The 18,260-nt window shown below is 40.7% G+C and overlaps 1 protein-coding gene across 1 annotated transcript in view; it reads right to left on the minus strand.

Annotated features, from left to right (window-relative positions):
• The window catches only part of DDB1 (damage specific DNA binding protein 1), a 46,562-nt gene that overhangs the window by 26,081 nt on the left and 2,221 nt on the right, over window positions 1–18,260 (minus strand). The window contains exons 2-7 of the mRNA XM_089655011.1: window positions 7,924–8,072; window positions 4,030–4,146; window positions 3,611–3,947; window positions 1,813–1,910; window positions 1,522–1,680; window positions 1,355–1,438 (exon numbers count right to left, since the gene is read on the minus strand). Coding sequence (XP_089511137.1) covers window positions 1,355–1,438; window positions 1,522–1,680; window positions 1,813–1,910; window positions 3,611–3,947; window positions 4,030–4,146; window positions 7,924–8,072 — 944 coding nt within the window. The remainder of the gene's footprint in view (window positions 1–1,354; window positions 1,439–1,521; window positions 1,681–1,812; window positions 1,911–3,610; window positions 3,948–4,029; window positions 4,147–7,923; window positions 8,073–18,260) is intronic.

Below are 18,260 nucleotides of genomic sequence, written 5' to 3' on the forward strand. Positions count from 1 at the left end.
CACTGTAGGGACAACCAAATCACCTGTAGCTCTAGAATGCTGAACAGGAGACGAGATTCCTAAGGCGTCCAAGTCCCCTACAACACTCTTAGGTAGTGCAATATAAACATACCAAAAAAAACAAAACAAAATAAAGATCAGAGAGGACAAATTACAAAAGCAGTATCTACCTGCATCAGCACAGCATTTATATAATAAAAAAAAAAAAAAAAAAAAGTTGGCATTCACTACAAAACAATACTAAACACTACCGCATGAATTACGTCATGCGGTATTTTAGTAGTGGAAACATGTGATAATGTAATGAGTCATGAGCTGTCAGTGGGTTCCCCCGCTGACAGCAGCAAGTAAAAAAGAATTGCCGGCAATTACAAAATTAAGAAGAAAAAAGAAAAAAAAACACACACACACAACTGCATAAGGTCACTCCCCATCCATACCAAGCCCTTCGTGTCTGGTATGGATTTTGAGGTGAACCCCCATGCCTTTTAATGTAGTATTTACCGAACGTTTTTGTGGTTTGCGGTAAATACCACACACAAGCAATAGTGAATTGACAGTTTCAGAAGCGCATGCGATATGTGGTCATCTGACCGCCATAAAGCATGCGATAACCTTTAGTGAAGTGTCCCCAGTATCCATAAAAAAAAAAAAAAAAAAATCAATCAATTATTCATCACTGATCATTGATACAAGTCCATAAATTCACTAGTGCAATAATCAGTGTTCACTAGTGCAGTAATCAATGTTATTGCACTAGTGAATTCATGAATGTCCAGATATTGATATTTATTTTTTGGTTTAATTTGGGTTTGTTAGTATATTATATTGCGCTACCTAAGTGTATGTATGTATAACTTTACTCTTGTTTGTATTTATAATTTTTGTATTTTATGGTGGCAGCAAATGTACAGTTAACACAATGATTTATACTCTAAGAGTGGGGTAATGTTAATTGGTTTTAGATACTTCTAGACATGTTTGCCAGTGTCCAAATCCTCCAGTGTGGGGCAGTATAACATAATAGTCTCTGAATCCAATGTCCCTCAATGAACAAGAGAGAAAACAAGTGTTAGGGAAGGAATGCCTCTGCCTACTGGGTTACTAGAGTGTGGTATGCCATCAAGACCAAAAGCAAGAAAATGCTATGCACAAAAGAAAAGTAATTTAGATACAAAGTTTGCATTTTTATCATTACAAGAAGACAAACAAGAAAAAAAACAACAGTATAGAGGCACCATAGGGAGTTATGGACGTAGGGACTACAGTCTATCCAGTCACATTAGGACAAAACCCTCACAGACATCAATTAAACGATGATGAAGTGCAAGCTACAAGTACAAAATACACATACCTTAACTAGCTGGGAGTCTCCAAGCCGAGAACCCACAAACACTACTCCATTATCCAGGTAAGTGAGACATTCAGCGATGGAGGTCTGTAAAAGGATAAGTACAATATTATCACATACAAACTGATTAGGATAATATTTTATTACAATACAGAAAAAGGAGATTTCACCTCTCCAAGAAGCTCCACTCTTAGGTCCTTTAAAGTGACACTTCCATCCATCTGCTCCTCCTTCTCTAGCAGCAACATGAAAAGACGACCTTCCATATCGCCAAGAAGATATCTTGACCCGTTGACATCAACACGATTATGGCATACAATTGTGCTTTGCTGGAAAGGAAAAAAACATTAGGTACATTTTATATAGCATCATCTTTTCAATAGATTTCCTATTGTTAGTTTAGAGTGGGAGTTGGCCCAAACCCAGACAACGGTACAAAAAAAAAAACAAAACCTACTCACCTTAATAATTGGGGGTGCTATTGCCAAATATTTTTCTCCATTATGGTAAGTTATGGATTCTTGTCCAATAATAATGGCACCTCCAAAAGGCTCTGGAACTAAAATATATACAGGTCATCTCCTACATATACATATACAAAGAAACATCATGGTTTACTGTTAAAACATCACTAAACAATCTGAATGATTTAATAAAACATTTTTCTCCCATTCTTCTATAATCTTATGAAATTCAAATTTTATTAAATGCTACTCCTATGGGTATCACACTCCAAAAATAAATGGTATTCACAATATATATGTGCCAACGCATGAAAAGCTGTGGCCTGTGATGGTCAGGAGGTGAAAAGGATAAGAAAGTAAAAAGTATTTAATACACTATATGGCCAAACGTTTGGGTATCACACCTACACCACAAAAAAAAAAAAAAAAAAAGTATGTGGACCTTCAAAGTTACAGACAGTGTGGGAGGGGAGTATAAATCTTTTTGTTTACATCTGTACAAGTCGCATCAGAAGAGTAGGTTTGAAAACTTTCCTGGAACAATAGAAATAAAAATCAAAGAATGTGGCGCTACTCATAAAAATCAAAAAATTATTTTAAAATATATATAACAAATATAATACACCTTGTGAAGTAAAATATATATATAATAATAATCAAGTGGTCATAGTGATCAAAAATATATAATAAACTAATATCAGAAAAAATATAATGTATAAATACTGTGTAGTAACAATAATAGTGACAATTTCTAACACATGAAAGCAATAGACAATAATTAGACTGTGATCAATCATGCAAATATGGTGCAAAAAATATCACACTAAAAACACTAATGAAAAATAAAAAACGTGTAGGCAAATGTCCAATGGGTGGGTGACACCACTACTGCAATTGCAAGCACACGTGATCATAAAGTGACTCCAGGTGCAGAAACTCCAACACACGGCTAGATTAGCCTCTCACCTCCAGGCTTCGACCCGTGAAGGTCAAAGCCTATAGTGGGATCAAACCCTCAAATCCTCTCAGCATCTACTGATATCCACTGATCCACTTTCCCCATCCACAGATATCCTTCTCTTAGGGGTCGATAATCAAACAGTGGCTCCTCTTATGGGATATGGGTATGTGCCATAAAAAAATAAACACAATCTCCCATAGTGTAGCAGGTAAATTTAATGGAAAAAACAAACCATAGACATATGGAGACGACTCACATCCGTCCTCAAAGATAACAGCTTTACAACTTGTAAAGCTGTTATCTTTGAGGACGGATGTGAGTCGTCTCCATATGTCTATGGTTTGGGCCCCATTGTTGTCATTGGAAGGAATTGTGCCCCTTTGTTGTTATTGGGAGGACATATGCCCAATTGTTGGTGTCAATGGGAGAACACATTCCCAACTGTTTTTGTCAGTGGATGGAATAGTGCCCCAAGGCCCGGATAAAAGCAAGCAAAGGGCCATATCTGCCCCCCCCGGTCACAGTTGGAGACCACTGGTCTATAGAGATATGAAATGGTCTCCGGTTACCAGATGTGTTGTGAATATTTGACATTTTCAGAGACTGTAGAGTTTGGTTTAAAACAGACTTTAGTGAAATAAGAGTATCAGCAAGAGAGACAAGAAAATATGGCTTCCCCACATACAGAACAAAATGTTTTTAAAACCTTAACATCTTCAAAGGGTTATTTTAAAAGTTCAAATGGACACAATGCTTCTCAAAAAGAAGCAATTTGATGTCAACAGACTTTGCCAAATTTCAACCTTTATCATTCACAGGAATCTTCCAAGGTACCTGCAATCACCATAGATGCCTCAGCTTCAACATTCTCCTGCTTCCAGGGACCTTTGCTAAACTCCTTTTCCCTGAGGGAGACCTCATAAGTCTTGACGTGACGGCCCTGTGGGTCTTGGTACACAAAGCAGATGGTGGGAGCTTGACAGCTATAGAGAAACTTGACATCAATAACATGAAGCTCTTCCAATCGGATGTTGAAAGCCTTTAACTCCTTATTATCCCTCTCCAAAGGGATCACTTTAAATAAACCATCATAAAGGCGCAGACCAATCATTCGGCAATCAGGGTCAATTATGCCAATGATCCCTGTTTCAGATGGCCGGCCGATGCGATCCTAGAGCCAAAAAAAAAAAAACAGAAAATAAATGGCCAAGAAAAGAAAAGTAATCAAGTCCACATTCAGCTTTCAACAATACCTGAACATTGCCGTGTGCTCGGGTAATGATGTCAATACTGTCTCCAGTTTGTTTATATTCAAGGATACAGGCATTGTACTTGGCTGTCAGTATAAAGAGTAGGTCCTTACTTTCTCCCTGCATATTTGACAGGAAACAAATATTTATTAAACAGATTGAACATGAATAGCTGCTTCCAATATTTAGAACATTTAAGTACATATGTGACATTCTTTAGTCTTAACTTTTCCTGTTATGTTATGGATGCATTTTATGACTTTTTTTTTTTTGAATACACAAAATGTCCCAAAAACTTCCCACTACGTGAGAACACATCTGAGAAAGACTACCCATCCCAGCTCACACCAGAACACAGTGCCAGAAACCTGCAATCCATGCGTGTTTCCCGCACCGTGTTTAAAACGCACTGCCCATGCAATCTGCAGTGTCAGTGAAACGCTAAACACCCCCCCAAATGAAGGTCGCAAAACGCAGTACTTTTGCCTGCACCGGAATGCATGGTAAAAAAAACCTCCATGCAATCCAATTGCAGTGTGTTTCCATAAGTAGCGCATGCACTGCTTTGGTGCGATGCGGTGCGATTTGAGCCTATTCAAAATGAATCACATGTAAATTGCATTGGAATGTACTCCTGTGTGATTCCTAGGTGATTCATAGTGTGAAATGATCGACATAAAAAGGTTAATACATTTAGGATAATCAACACCCCTTTATTGATTTCCTGTCTATCCCAGAGGCAAAAACAAAGTTCTGCCATGGACCCCAAGGTGGGGGTTTCTGTGGGCTTTGCTTCAGTGGCTCCCTTTTAGCTGAACCCATCTGTTGCAACTCACTAGGGAGGGAGCCAGTCAGGGTCCCAGACTAAGGTATTTGCAGGAGACTGGGTGTACAGGGGATAATGACTCAGCTGCTGGCTCCTAGGCATACGCCCTGCATACGTCAGGCAGACCCAAGCTTTTTGCAGCAATCTCCAGAGTTCTGGCTTACAGCCATTCACTTCTCCATATCTGAAGCTCAGCATGGTGGCCAAGAGCCTCAGCAGTTTTTAGATGCAGCTGTTTGGCACCCTGCATGGTTTCTGGCCACTTCTTAAAAAAAAAAAAAAGAAAAAAAAAAAAAAAAGTGGGGACTCTGAACGGTGTTTTTCTTCTTCATATATTTTTTACAAATAAATATCTGAAAAGTATGGCGTGCATTTGTATTCAGATGCCTTTACTCCGATACCCCTACCTAAAATCTAGTGGAACCAATTGCCTTCAGAAGTCACCTAATTAGTAAATAGAGTCCACTTGTGTGTAATTTAATCTCAGTATAAATACAGCTGTTCTGTGAGGTTTGCTAGAGAACATTCGTGAACAAACAGCATCATGAAGGCCAAGGAACACACCAGTCAGGTCATGGACAAAGTTGTGGAGCAGTTTAAAGCAGGGTTAGGTCATAAAAAAAATTATCCCAAGCTTTGAACATCTCACGGAGCACTGTCCAATCCATCATCCTGAAATAGGAAAGAGTATGGCACAACTGCAAACCTACCAAGACATGGCCGTCCACCTAAACTAACAGGCCGGAAAAAGGACAGCATTCATCAGAAAAGCAGCCAAGAGGCCCATGGTAGCCCTGGAGGAGTTGCAGAGATCCACAGCTCAGGTGGGAGAATCTGTCCACAGGGTAACTATTAGTCGTGCACTCCACAAAGCTGGCCTTTATGGAAGAGTGGCAAGGAGAAAGCCATTGTTGAAATAAAGCCATAGGAAGTCCCATTTGCAGTTTGTGAGAAGCCATTTGGGGGACACAAACATGTGGAAGAAGGTGCTCTGGTCAGATGATTTAACTTGACTTTTTGGCTTAAAAGCAAAACACTGTGTGGTGTAAAACTAACACTGCACTGGGAAGCTGGTCAGAGTTGATAGGAAGATGGATGGAGCCAAAAACAGGGCAATTTTAGAAGAAAAATTGTAAGAGTCTTCAAAAAGACTTGTGACTGGGGAGGAGGTTCACCTTCCAGCAGGACAACGACCCTTAACATACAGCCAGAGCTACAATGGAATGGTTTAGATCAAAAACATATTCATGTGTTAAAATGTCCCAAAGTCCAGACCTAAATCCAATAGAGAATCTGTTGCAAGACTTGAATAATGCTGTTCACAGACGCTCTCCATCCAATCTGACAGAGCTTGTTTCATTGTGCAAAGAAGAAGACTGGGCAAAAATTTCACTTTCTAGACATGCAAAGCTGGTAGAGACATCCCCAAAAAGACGTGCAGCTATAATTGCAGCGAAAGGTGGTTCTACAAAAGTATTCACTCAGGGGGGCTGAATACAAATGCACGCTACACTTTTCACATATTTGTAAAAACTTTTGAAAACCATTGATAATTTTCCTTCCATTTCACAATTATGTGCCACTTTGTGTTGGTCTATCACATAAAATCCCAATAATATACATTTATGTTTTTGGTTGTAACAAAAATGTGGAAAAATTCAAGGGGTATGAATACTTTTTCAAGACACTGTACGGGAAAAGCAAATTACCCTTAAGAGCAATTTGTGGGTTTTTTTCTTTGATAAAGTGGACCGGCTAGAAACCACGTCAGGTTTATTATTGTGATGGACCGCCTGGCACCCTGATGTATTATAACTGGGAATTGCACACAAGAACTAGACGACACTAGCTTAAGTGCAAACAGGAACTCCTTTATTGAACAGAAATACAGGTTTTTATACACTTAAATAGGGGCAGTCCCCACATGAACAACAAAAACAAATTCTACACATTGGGATAAACATCCCACAATGATTAGGTAATGAGGTAAAGTTGACACCAGACTAATCCCATCTTGTAGGAACCTCCAGGAGGATTAGCTGACAAACAATAAGTCACTTAACGCGAGAAAGACACAACAGTAAACACAACACCTTTATAAACAGATCACAGCAGGTGACCTCAGCATCAGGTTGTTTCTAGCCGATTATATGAACATCTGCTCTGAGTCCAGGAGAGGGTTGAAGCAGTTAATGCTGGTTTGGGCACAAAGACCCCAAATTTGTATCGGAGTCCTCCAGTTCCCAGTCTGTTTTTCGGGAGACATGGACCGGAATCTGAACCTCCCAAAGAATAAAGGCCCCTCAAACACCAGGGCCCATAGCAAGTAGGCAAGAGGCTAGCCTACAGCCCCCTCCAAAAGACCCTGTCCCAGTTGGGTCTGTCACAATCCTGCTATCCAGGTCTCAGTCAGAAAGATTTCCTCTCACATCCTATCCTGTTAACAATGGCAAACAGGAGTCAGACTGAAAGTGAGGAAAAATCTTTAACAGCAACACAGACAGAAACAAAACATATTTTAGTGGAGGAGAAGGGGACACACACGCATTTGTATAACTTTCTGTGTCCCTGTTGCAGATTTTCTCTCACTTCCTGTCTGCTGAAACATTTTCAACAGGATTAAAAGTAAAAAAGGAAAATCTCGGTAAATGTCAGGAAATACAAGAGCAGTAGCTTTGATATTCCCATGAAACATTCCAACATGAAAACTGTCAACAAATACCTGCAATGAAAGTAGAATTGTGGCTACTTCTAACATCCTTCTGAAAATGCTAGCTGTCTGGCTATACAAGGCCTTGTTTCTAAATCTCCAATCTAGATCAAGTAGGCAAGAAAAGTCAGAGCGCAGACAGAACACCTGATCTACATACAGGTCAGCGAATCAGAAAGCACATCCGTGTGGCAGCTGAGAACCTGTCATTTTCAGGAGAGGTTAGTAATGTCAGCCTCCATATATCCTCAATGTAGAATTACTTTACAAACCTTTGAAAATAATCAACACTTTCCACATCATTAGACATCAAAAAGTCAGCAATGAAATAAAAAAAGAAAAGAAAAAAAAAGAAGGTTACCTTGGGTCTGAAAAGCTCCATGACTGCAATCTTGCCATACATCCCAACCTCTTTCACAGGTCGCAGCCCCTCTGGTGTGACCACATAAATCTCCAGTCGTGTGTTCTTTGCGATCAGAAGATTCAGGTCATCCTCAGATGTGAAATGACCTGTAAAGTCAATTGTAAAATATATGTAGGACGTGCACATGCAATAAAAAGTTAAGATATTATATACACCGCAGTGAAAATGACTACTTCAGATTCAGCAACAGGGAGAAGACTACTAACAGCTTTACCTTCTAAAGAAGAAAATAACAGAATAAATAAATAACAAAGATGTTGGCTATAGTAGACAGATTTCTGCCATATTTTTTTTGCTGCGCAGAACAAAATCCAAAGTAAAACTAGAAATGAGCAAAACAACTCGAACCAATTTTTTTTGCATTCTGAATTTAACGCTTTAACAAATGTTTACAAAACAAGTACACAAAAATATAAGTCTTCCTGCACACAGGACGTTTTTACTGCGGCTGTTTTTGGCTTTCGACGTTTTTTTCTACAGCCAGTAAACTCCCCAGCATGTTAACCTATGTGTCCATGCGCACAAAGACTAATCAGTGTTTTTTGGCTAGAAAAAAACCCCCAGAACTAGTGGGTTTCTAGAGGAGTTTTTAAGCTGTAAAAATGCTCCAACGCTGAAAAACGCGGCAAACCAGCGTTTTTGGACTTTTGACAAAAAAAAAAGCGGCAAAACGCCACTAAACACGAATACAAAAACGTTAAAAAACCCGGAAAACCACAAGTTTTTAATGTGACTTTACACAGCTCAAGTTAACAGCATTATTAAAACGTGCAGTGCGCATGGAGCCTAAGCACAAGTGGTAAGATAAAGACAAAAGAAAAATTGCTTAAAAAGGAAGAAGAAAAAAAAACAAAAAAAAAAAACAAACACCACACATACTTCTACTTTGGCTGTCCTATATACAGGATATCAACATGCAGGGCTCTCAGGAAGAGGATAAGGTTACATACATGTTCAGAAAACATTCAATGTACTGCACAAAATGGTTTGACCAGTTTATTAAGGCACAGCATCAATCTTGGCCTAAGCAATTAAAGGGTAAGTCCCCCCCACTTTTTTTTTTATATAAAACATGATCTGAAAGACATACACTAAGCCAACAGCCCCAGAGCCTGTTGACAGGTTCCCGGACATCGATGTCGGGAAAGAATGTAATACCGTGCAATGTGCACTGCATTACATCCAGTGTAGTACAGGGGAGACATGCAGGGCCTCAAAAAAAAAAGAAAAAAAGAAAAAAAAAAAAAAAAGAACCTGTCACCAAAAATCATCACATAGGGGACATAAAAAAAAAAAAAAAAAAAAGTTACACCGAGTCATATAACCCCCCCCCCCCCCAATAAAATTTTCAAGGCCTCCACCACAACATATGTACACACAAACACAAACATAAAAACGCACTGGGGCGCCTACTCATGACATCGTTGATTGTGATACAGGTTACATATTGATGCACATGCCAGAATAAGAGCAATAATTCTAGCACCAGACCACCTCAGGAACGCAAACCTGATGACCTGTAAGGGGCTTTAAAAGCATCACCTATAGAAAATATAGGGTACTAAAGTTTGTTACCATTTCATGAGTGAACACAAAATTTAAGGTTTGACATGTTGGATATCCATTTACTCGATGCAACCTTGTCTTTTATATTTTATACAAAAAATTGGATAATTTATTGGTTTTTGTGCCCTAAAATTAACTGGTATTTTTTTTTACTGAACTATGGGTTTCCTACACCTTTGTGACAATATCGTGTGACAAAAATTTTTAACTACCGCTATTTTATTCTTTAAGGGGTCTCGGATTTCAGAAAATACATAAATGTTTTGGAGTTGTGTAATCTTCAGGCCTTAAATGATTTTTTAAATGTGTGCAAAAAACACAAAAAACAGCTTTGGCAGCAAAAGGGATAAAGGATAATACAGACACTCCCCTTTCCTGACTTGTACCCAATCAGTGCTCATTACACTGCAAGGTCTCTCCTTCCTACGAGTTCCCGGGTGCGGTGCTGGAGACAGGCAGGGAGGGGAGGAGGAGATAAACAGCGTAAAGTTAAAAATATTAAATGTTTAAGTCACCATAAAGCCCCTTCTGTTTTTAAAAGCCTCAGACATTAAAGCAAAGATTTAAATACGGTTTTGGTTAGAATTTTTTTTGTTTTGTTTTATCAGCCAAGTAGATTGTCCTGAGGGACAAGTTGATTGGGACACCAATTTAGTCCCTGGACAAGCAGTTTTTTAAAAAAATTTTCACACCCGAGTGGGTGAGAGTTAATGTGGAACTCCAGGAAAAACGGTTTATATTCATGCCAGATACAAATGACCACAACATCTGGCACCCTGCAGACACCGGCCCTGCATTATAGGTAATGTATCTGAAATAATCAAAATGTTCACAGACAGATTTATTCTTTTTTCCTTCTGTGTCCTGAGGATAGAAGGTGAAAAACACTTTAATTCAACTTAAGACACAGACAGCAATAAAACCTTGAGTAGAAAAAAAACAGAAGTAGACTCAAGAAGGCTTGAAGACCCCCTGCACTCCTAATCATATAATTAAAAGATATATACTTTATTGCTACAAAAACATTACCATCATTAGAAGTTATCTTTTGATATAGTAATACAGAGCATTACCTAAAATAGTATATAAACCCAATATAAGCAATGGTCTGCTCTCAATATTTTTATATGAGCCCCAGAAATAGCATATCTTAAAAATAAATGAGTGTCTTTGTGATGTGGTGGTTAGCCTAACAAAGGCATCTGAAGAATTATTGGTAATGCATGATGCATGCTAAAAACACTTTGCATTATAAATGCTATACCACAGGTTCTGGTGGAAAACATTATGAAGAATCAACAAGTCCAATATAGACTCTTTGCTTGACTGTTCTTCTGAGTATACATCTTCTCATTTACAGTGTACTTCTATTGATCAAATAAATAAAACAAACCATCAGTATCTTTGCATAGAAATTTATTGATCTTTGACATATCCATCAGAAATATAAACGTCAATATTGTATTACCAGTGTCCATACCTGCAGCACCCACCTACATTAGCAGGAATGCCCCTTGTAGCTTTAGTATGTCAAAAAGATCCCTCAGATTCTCTTTTACACGAATATTTAGGAGTACATTTTCTTCATACCATTGATCAAACATATGATAACCATACACTGTTAGGGAGGCTTCACAATGTTTCACTGTGCTTTGGTGGCAGCACAGTGTATCCGTAGCTTTTCTGCAGGTTAGCTTTGCTTTCCCATAGACTTCTATTATGTCCTGTGGTTTTGGTGCGTTTTCGGACAGCACACCACAACCATGTGATATAACAGAAGTCTATGAGAAAACACAGCTAACCTTCACGAAAAGCACAGGTACGTTACGTTGCGCTGCACCCACAGCACAGCGGGGGCAATATGAAAGTACCCTTAAACAGTCAAATAAGAGTAGCAATCTGTATTAGTATGTCCAAAAACAGAAATTTAAATTACGGATGCACCGCTATATCCACGACTGAAGTGTATCAGCCAAATAATCCAGAGTTAGCCTTACCAGTAACTCCTTTTCAACGAGTCTTCCAGGACAGGATCCTTGAGACGTAGAGTTCCTCCCTCCGGGACAAGAAACACGTAAGCACAGCACTTTAAAGACAGACATCCAGGCCTCCCTCTTCAGTTTTACTCAAGAACCACAGGAAGACACTAAAAGACAGCCATTTATGCATAAACATACATTACCGTACAATCTTAGGGTGGGAAGTCCCAGCTGTACTGAAAGACTCATAGAAAAGGAGTTACCGGTAACTAACTCTGGTTTTCTCTAAACATCTTCCAGGACAGCCTCCTAGAGACAATCAAGAACCTACCCACTAGGGCGGGGCTACTGCCTGGAGGACTTTGCGCCCAAATGCCTGATCCTTGCTAGAAAAGGAGATCCAGTCAATGTTTCACAAAAAGGTAGAAAAACTGGACTAGGTGGCCACCTTACAGATCTGTTCTGGTGAGGCACCGGCTCTCTGCCGAGGACGCTGACAAGGATCTGGTTGAGTGTGCACTAACAAAAATGGGGGCAGAATTTCTAATAAACTATACGATTCCGTAATAGCCATTCTAATCCATCTAGCTATGGTGGATTTGGAAGCCTTGGAACCCTTCCATGCTCCTGCAAAAAGAGAATCAGACTTTCTGAATTCTCTGGATCTACTAAGATAGACCAAAAGGCTCCTTCTAACATCCAACAAAGTTAATCTTTCCTACTCCCTGTTTTCTTCAACCTTATTTGGACATTATAGGCCACTTAGACCTCTAGACAGAACATATTTCATATTTCTCTGCAATTTCCATAGGTAAAATTAAGTTAATTTTCATTAACGTCTCTTGATTTCTTTTTTGAAATTAAATTAGTTTCTGATTTTTGTCTATCCTATTTTGTCTAGATGGATGTTTGATGTTCATTGTTTCCCTTCTTATGGTGGTGAACGTATAGGTCAAATAGATCTTTGTTAGGTTATACCTATATATCATAAAGCATTTAACAGGTAAAATTGCCCAAAGTTTCTCTCAACCTATTGAAATATGATCTCTTAATATTTTCCATTAAATTTAAGTAATATTTTGTTTATCCCATTGTGCCTAGATGATATCTGATGCCCATTATATCCTCTACAACTGTTTTGGACGTGTAGGCCAATTAAGATTTTTTTTAGGTCATTTTCTTCTAGCTCTGTGAGCTTTCACACCCAGGGTGAGCCATTGAGTCCCATATATATATGTATATATATTTGATTAAATACCTTGTATTGGATATATTAAAGTGGTTTGGTAATTGAACAGTTTTCCTTTGATATACTTTTTGACTGCCTTGGCAGTAGAAAGTTCCTCACAAAATCTCCCCTGAGGGCGAAACATGTAGGGAGTATGCTACATTTACCTAACCAAGTTTGAATCTCATATGGTATTCTTAGAATTGAAATTGTTTTTATGTTTTTGAATTTTTTCCTCTTGTGTTTCACCAAAATACGAAATAAAAATTATATAACTTTCAATGTGTGGTATTCATGTCTATGCACCCTGAAAGTCCCATCTTCTTTATTGATTTGCAATTTTAAGGGATGTGGTGCAATAATATCTGGTCACTCGCTCTCCACTTCACTGTTTCCTACTCCCTGCTTGCGGGAGCAGACCAGAAGGTCAACAAAATTATGTATAGAGACCTATGAAAGGAGGAGGCAACCTTGGGAAGAAATCCAGGATCTGTTTTGAGCACAATTCTAACTCGAAAACTGCCAAAAAGGGCTTCCTAATGGAAAGGGCCTGCAATTCACCCACCCTACGGGCCGACATTATTGCTATAAAAAACACAGTTTTTAGAGTCAAAAACTTCATTGAAGATTTCTCCAGAGGTTCAAAGGACCAAAGCTTTTAGAACCAAGGAAAGATCCCAAACTGGACAAGACCTGAATGCCACTGGCCTGGACTTGGAAAGAGCCCTGAAAAAATCTGTTATAAAAGGGATCTTGCTGGAGGGGGATCTGAAGAAAAAACACTAAGGGCCGAGGCCTGCACCTTTAAAGTGCTAACCGAAAATCCCTGATCTGCCCCATCCTGAAAGAAATCTAATACCGCTGGAATATCCAGAGGGCCCCGTCCCTTACCTAGCAACCAGGCGTTTAATTTTTTCCAGACCTTAGCATAAATAGCTCTGGTAAGGGTTTGCGGCAGTTCACTAAAGTCCTTATTACTCTGTCAGAAAACCCCTGAGCTTTCAGTAGTTGCTCTTCAGAAGCCACACTGCCAACCTCAAGGTTTTGACTTGAGGGTGTAGCACGGGATCCTGAGAGACCAGTTCTTACCTCTCTGGAAGGGGAAACGGGGGAACCGTGGCCAGGCTTCACAGCAGAGAAAACCATGGCCTCTTCGGCTAGAACGGTGCCATCAGAATGAGGTTTATCTTTTCTAACAGAAACTTCTGCAGGACTGCTGGGATCAGCCTCACTGGCGGAAACGCATAACAGATTGAACATCCACATGCTCACGAAAGCATCCACACTCAAAGCCTGATCTCAGGGATTTAGGGAGAAGAACCGGCTGACTTTCCTGTTTTACAGAGAAGCAAAGAGATTGGCCTCCGGCATGCCCCACCCGAGAGTGATGGACGTAAATGGTTGAGGGACCATTCGTCGTGCTTGACTGGATGCTGACTTAGGAAGTCAGCTAAAGAATTCTGAGCCCCTTCCAGATGAATGGCAGATATCGAAAGCAAGTTTTGCTCGGCTCGGCTCAAGATGGAATGCTGTACGTAATTGCTTGAAGAGGAGGGCTTTGCATACCCCCCCTTCTTGTTCATATATGCCACCGTAGCCACATTGTCCGAACAGATCTGCCTGGAAGGCATCCAATACTTGCTGGACTACTAGAAGTTCTCTCTGATTCGAGGATCTCTGAGCTTCCTCCACGGACCACGACCCCTGGGCCGCTCTGTCGCCTAGATGGGTTCCCCAACCAAAGCTGCTGGCATCAGTTGTAATGATAACCGGACAAGGCGAGTTCCACTGCAGACCTTTGGCTAGATTCACTTGTTTCTGTCACCACCAAAGGGATTTCTTGACCCTGGACGGGAACCGGACTGCCAGATCTAAAGTAGAGCAACCTGCAGGTCCACTGTTGGCGAGACCTTGCCATGAATAGGAGATTGTCCAGATAGGGAACGATCGTAATAGACCTAATTCTTAGGGGAGCCAAGGCCTCCGCGAGCACCTTTGTAAAAATTCTTGGCGCTGAGGCCAGACCGAAAAGGTAGAGCCTGACACTGCCAGTGGTGAATCTCTGAACCCATTCTTACTGCTATTCTTAGGTATTTCTGACACGCATGATGAATGGGAATGTGAAGATGCGCATCCCTCAGATCCAGCATAGCCATGAAAATCTGGGTAGACGATGTTCCTTACAGAGAAGACTGATTCCTTCCTGAAGTGTTTGTACCTTAGAGAATGATTGAGGGGGCGCAGGTTTAGGATAAGGTGAAACTTACGTGAGGGCTTTTTCACTACAAAAACATGGGAATAACACCCCCTCCCCTGAGTAAAGGCTTGCTGATCTACCAGGTCTCCGATTAGGCCACAGAGAGCCTGTGCCCAATCCTTGGGAAGGTTGGTTACCAGATACTTGGCGGGGGGACTGGAGTCCAACTCCAACCTGTACCCTTCTTCTATTAAGTGCAGGATATATGGGTTCAAGGAGATTGAAGCCCACTGAGGGAGAAAGGTCCCCAGTCTTCCTCCCACTAGGAAGCTCAAGTCATTGAGACTTGGGGCCCTGAGGAGGATTGAATAAGATCCCCCCTTTTCCCTTGTCCCCTGTCCAATGCTTCTTGGGCTTGACATCCTTAACTTGCTGGACATCATCAAGAGCCAATTTGTACCTGGAACCTCTGGAGGAGCAAACCTCACCGTCGTCGCCCTCTGAGCCTGAAACTGCCCGTTAGGAAGCAAGGGACTTAGGATCCTCTTCCAGGTCCTCCTCCCCTCTTACCGCTTCTGATACTTCTGTATCAGCCAGCTGGGTCAAAGGCCCCATCGGTGTCTGCATTCTATCCAGCAGGGATAGAACGACTGAAATGCAGATGTCATGTCATCCTTAATGGAGGTGAGGACCTTATGGCAGGCTGTAAATGACTCATCCTTAATAAGGCTATTCACACAATTGCTGCATAAAGGCTTTTCCCAAGCTGAACTCAAATTTTGACACACAAACTGCACACTTCTTGTCCTGGGTTTTAACTTACAACAAGCAAGAAACACAATGCAGAAGATAATCAGCCAGCGCTCTTCATCCAAACACCACTGTGCTGGGGGAGTAAAAAAAGAAAGTGTGCCTCATCGTCATCTGCACTCAAGAGACTGGGGAAAGAGAAAAACCACCCCCAGGGATCAGCAAGAGGGAATCTGAAGTCCCCAAGCATACCTGAGAGGAGACGGTGTCTGAAGGACCAGGGTCTGCTTGCTGAAAGGGGCCAGCGCCTTCCATCATGTCCCTTGTTGTGGATTCACAACCTCTGCTGGGTTTAAAACCGCAGTGTGGCTTCTATGGAGACCGGGACCATGAGTTTGACCTGATGCGTGCGCCATTATGGAGGAGACCAGGACCACAATGACATCACCGCGACTGAAACTTCCGGTGCTTGGAGCACACCCTCCAGAAATTGTGGCTGCCCACACGCCTGCCCAGCGGTTTCTCTGCACTGGCTGCCGAGCCCCCCCCCCCCCCATGATACGGGGTGAGCGCCGCCCGTCCGGGGGAGGGCGGCATCCTGCAAAAAAGGCCTGAGCCCCCCCTTTTTCTGCGCCAGCGCAGCAGATCCATCACTGGCGGTCGTTCTCCGAGGCCTGGAAGGACACCAGGAGCACAGCCCCACTCCTCTCAACCTGGAGGGATCGCGCCGGGCAAGAGAAGGTAACGCAGGAGCCACCAGCACCCCCTTGAGTCTAGGACTTCCAAAAACAGGTTCTTTTGGACTGTACCCATTCCTCTGGAGGAAACACTAAAAACTGAAAAGGGAGGCCTGAAGGTCCGCCTTTAAAGTGCTGTGCTTCCGAGTTTCCTGTTCCGGAGCGAGGAGCTCTACGTCTCAAGGAGGCTGTCCTGGGAGACGTTTGGAAAAGTAGTGTTATTGGCATTTTCCCCAATAGGAAAAAAAGGTGCTGATAATAGGCGCCACAAATGTGTGATTTTCTCAGGGGTGCGTTTTTCATAGGCCATTTGACTATAAAAAAAATTTGTTTTTATAGGTTTTCAATGCATTTCATGCCTGGTTCACACCAATGAGTTTACGTTTTGCAGTGATTTTTGCATGCGTGAATTTTTACCCACTTTAATTGTGTTTTGAATTATTTTTGCCAACTTGTTACTGGGCAGCTTAACCACTTGCCGTCCGCCTACTGTTTTTAAACGGCAGGACGGTGTCACTCTAGGGGCGGGTTGCCATTCATAAACGGCACCCGCATTTTCTAGTTGTGCGTGCTCCCTCGGAGCGCGCAGCACCGCGATCTGGTGACCGCTGTGTCCTCCAGACACAGTGGAACACCGATCGGACTGGACCTCTGTGTGAGGTCCCGATCATGTGATCACTGATTGGCCAATCAGTGATCATATGCAGAGTAGTAAGCAAGATGTCACTTGTGACATCATTGCTTACAACGTGTGAAAGCTATGAATGATCACATGGTACAAGGCTATTCACAACAGCCTTGTACCATGTGACAAGCTGTGACCAATCACAGCTTACTCAGTAGTTCTCAATGGCTGTAAGAATGCAGCCAGAGAGAAGGAGAAATGATTGCTTTTACATCCTATATGGGTGTAAAAGCAATCAGTGTAAAAAAAAAAAAAAAAAAAAAAAAAAAAAAAAAAAATCATCACCCCCCACAAGTAGTACAGTGTCACCATGACACTGTACTGCTAGGGTGACTGTACGTTAAAAAAAAAAAAAAACAAATATAAAAAAAATAAAAAAAAATTTTAAACTATAATTTTTGTGTTATTTTTTTTTTACTAAAAAGATAACGGAATAAATGTTAGCCAAGATTTATGATGAAATATTAATTTGCAAAATTTTATAAGAAAAACACTTTTTTTCAAAATTTTTGGACTTTCATTTAAATAGCAAAAAAAATAAAAATCCCAGTGGTGAATAAATGCCACTAAAATAAAGCTTTATCTGTCTCAAAAAAATTCATATAGGTAGTGTTGCATGACCGCGCAATTGTCATTCAAAATTTGATAATGCTGAAAGCTGAAAATTGGCCTGGACAGGAAGGGGGTGAAAGTGTCCGGACAGGAAGTGGTTAACAACGCATCAAAAACAGAAGTGGGTTTTTGATGCATTTTCAATGCATTTCAGGCCTGGTTCACACCAATGAAGTTAGAGTTTTGCAGTGCTTTTTGCATGCGCGTTTTTAAATTTTTTTTTTGGGCCAACTTGTTACTGGGCAGATTTAAAACTTAATTCATGATATTAATTAAAAAGTCAAATGTAATACATTTATAAAAAATATATTAAAAAAAAAAAACTGTTAATTTTGGTTTTCGCCCAAATGCATCCTGAATTTTTGTTTTCGGTCCAAGAATTTTCGTTTCAGTGCACCACTAATTTAAATTGCACAATCAGCTGGAAAGATTTACACTTTCAAACTTGCAAGGTACAAGCCTCGACTACATCTTGATTGATCCTCTGATGAATCCTTTGTACATTTTTCCTATATATATA

Source organism: Staurois parvus, unplaced genomic scaffold, assembly GCF_062004578.1.
Source record: "Staurois parvus isolate SC_StPar_1 unplaced genomic scaffold, SC_StPar_1.0 ptg000818l, whole genome shotgun sequence".
Taxonomy (NCBI): Eukaryota; Metazoa; Chordata; class Amphibia; order Anura; family Ranidae; genus Staurois; species Staurois parvus.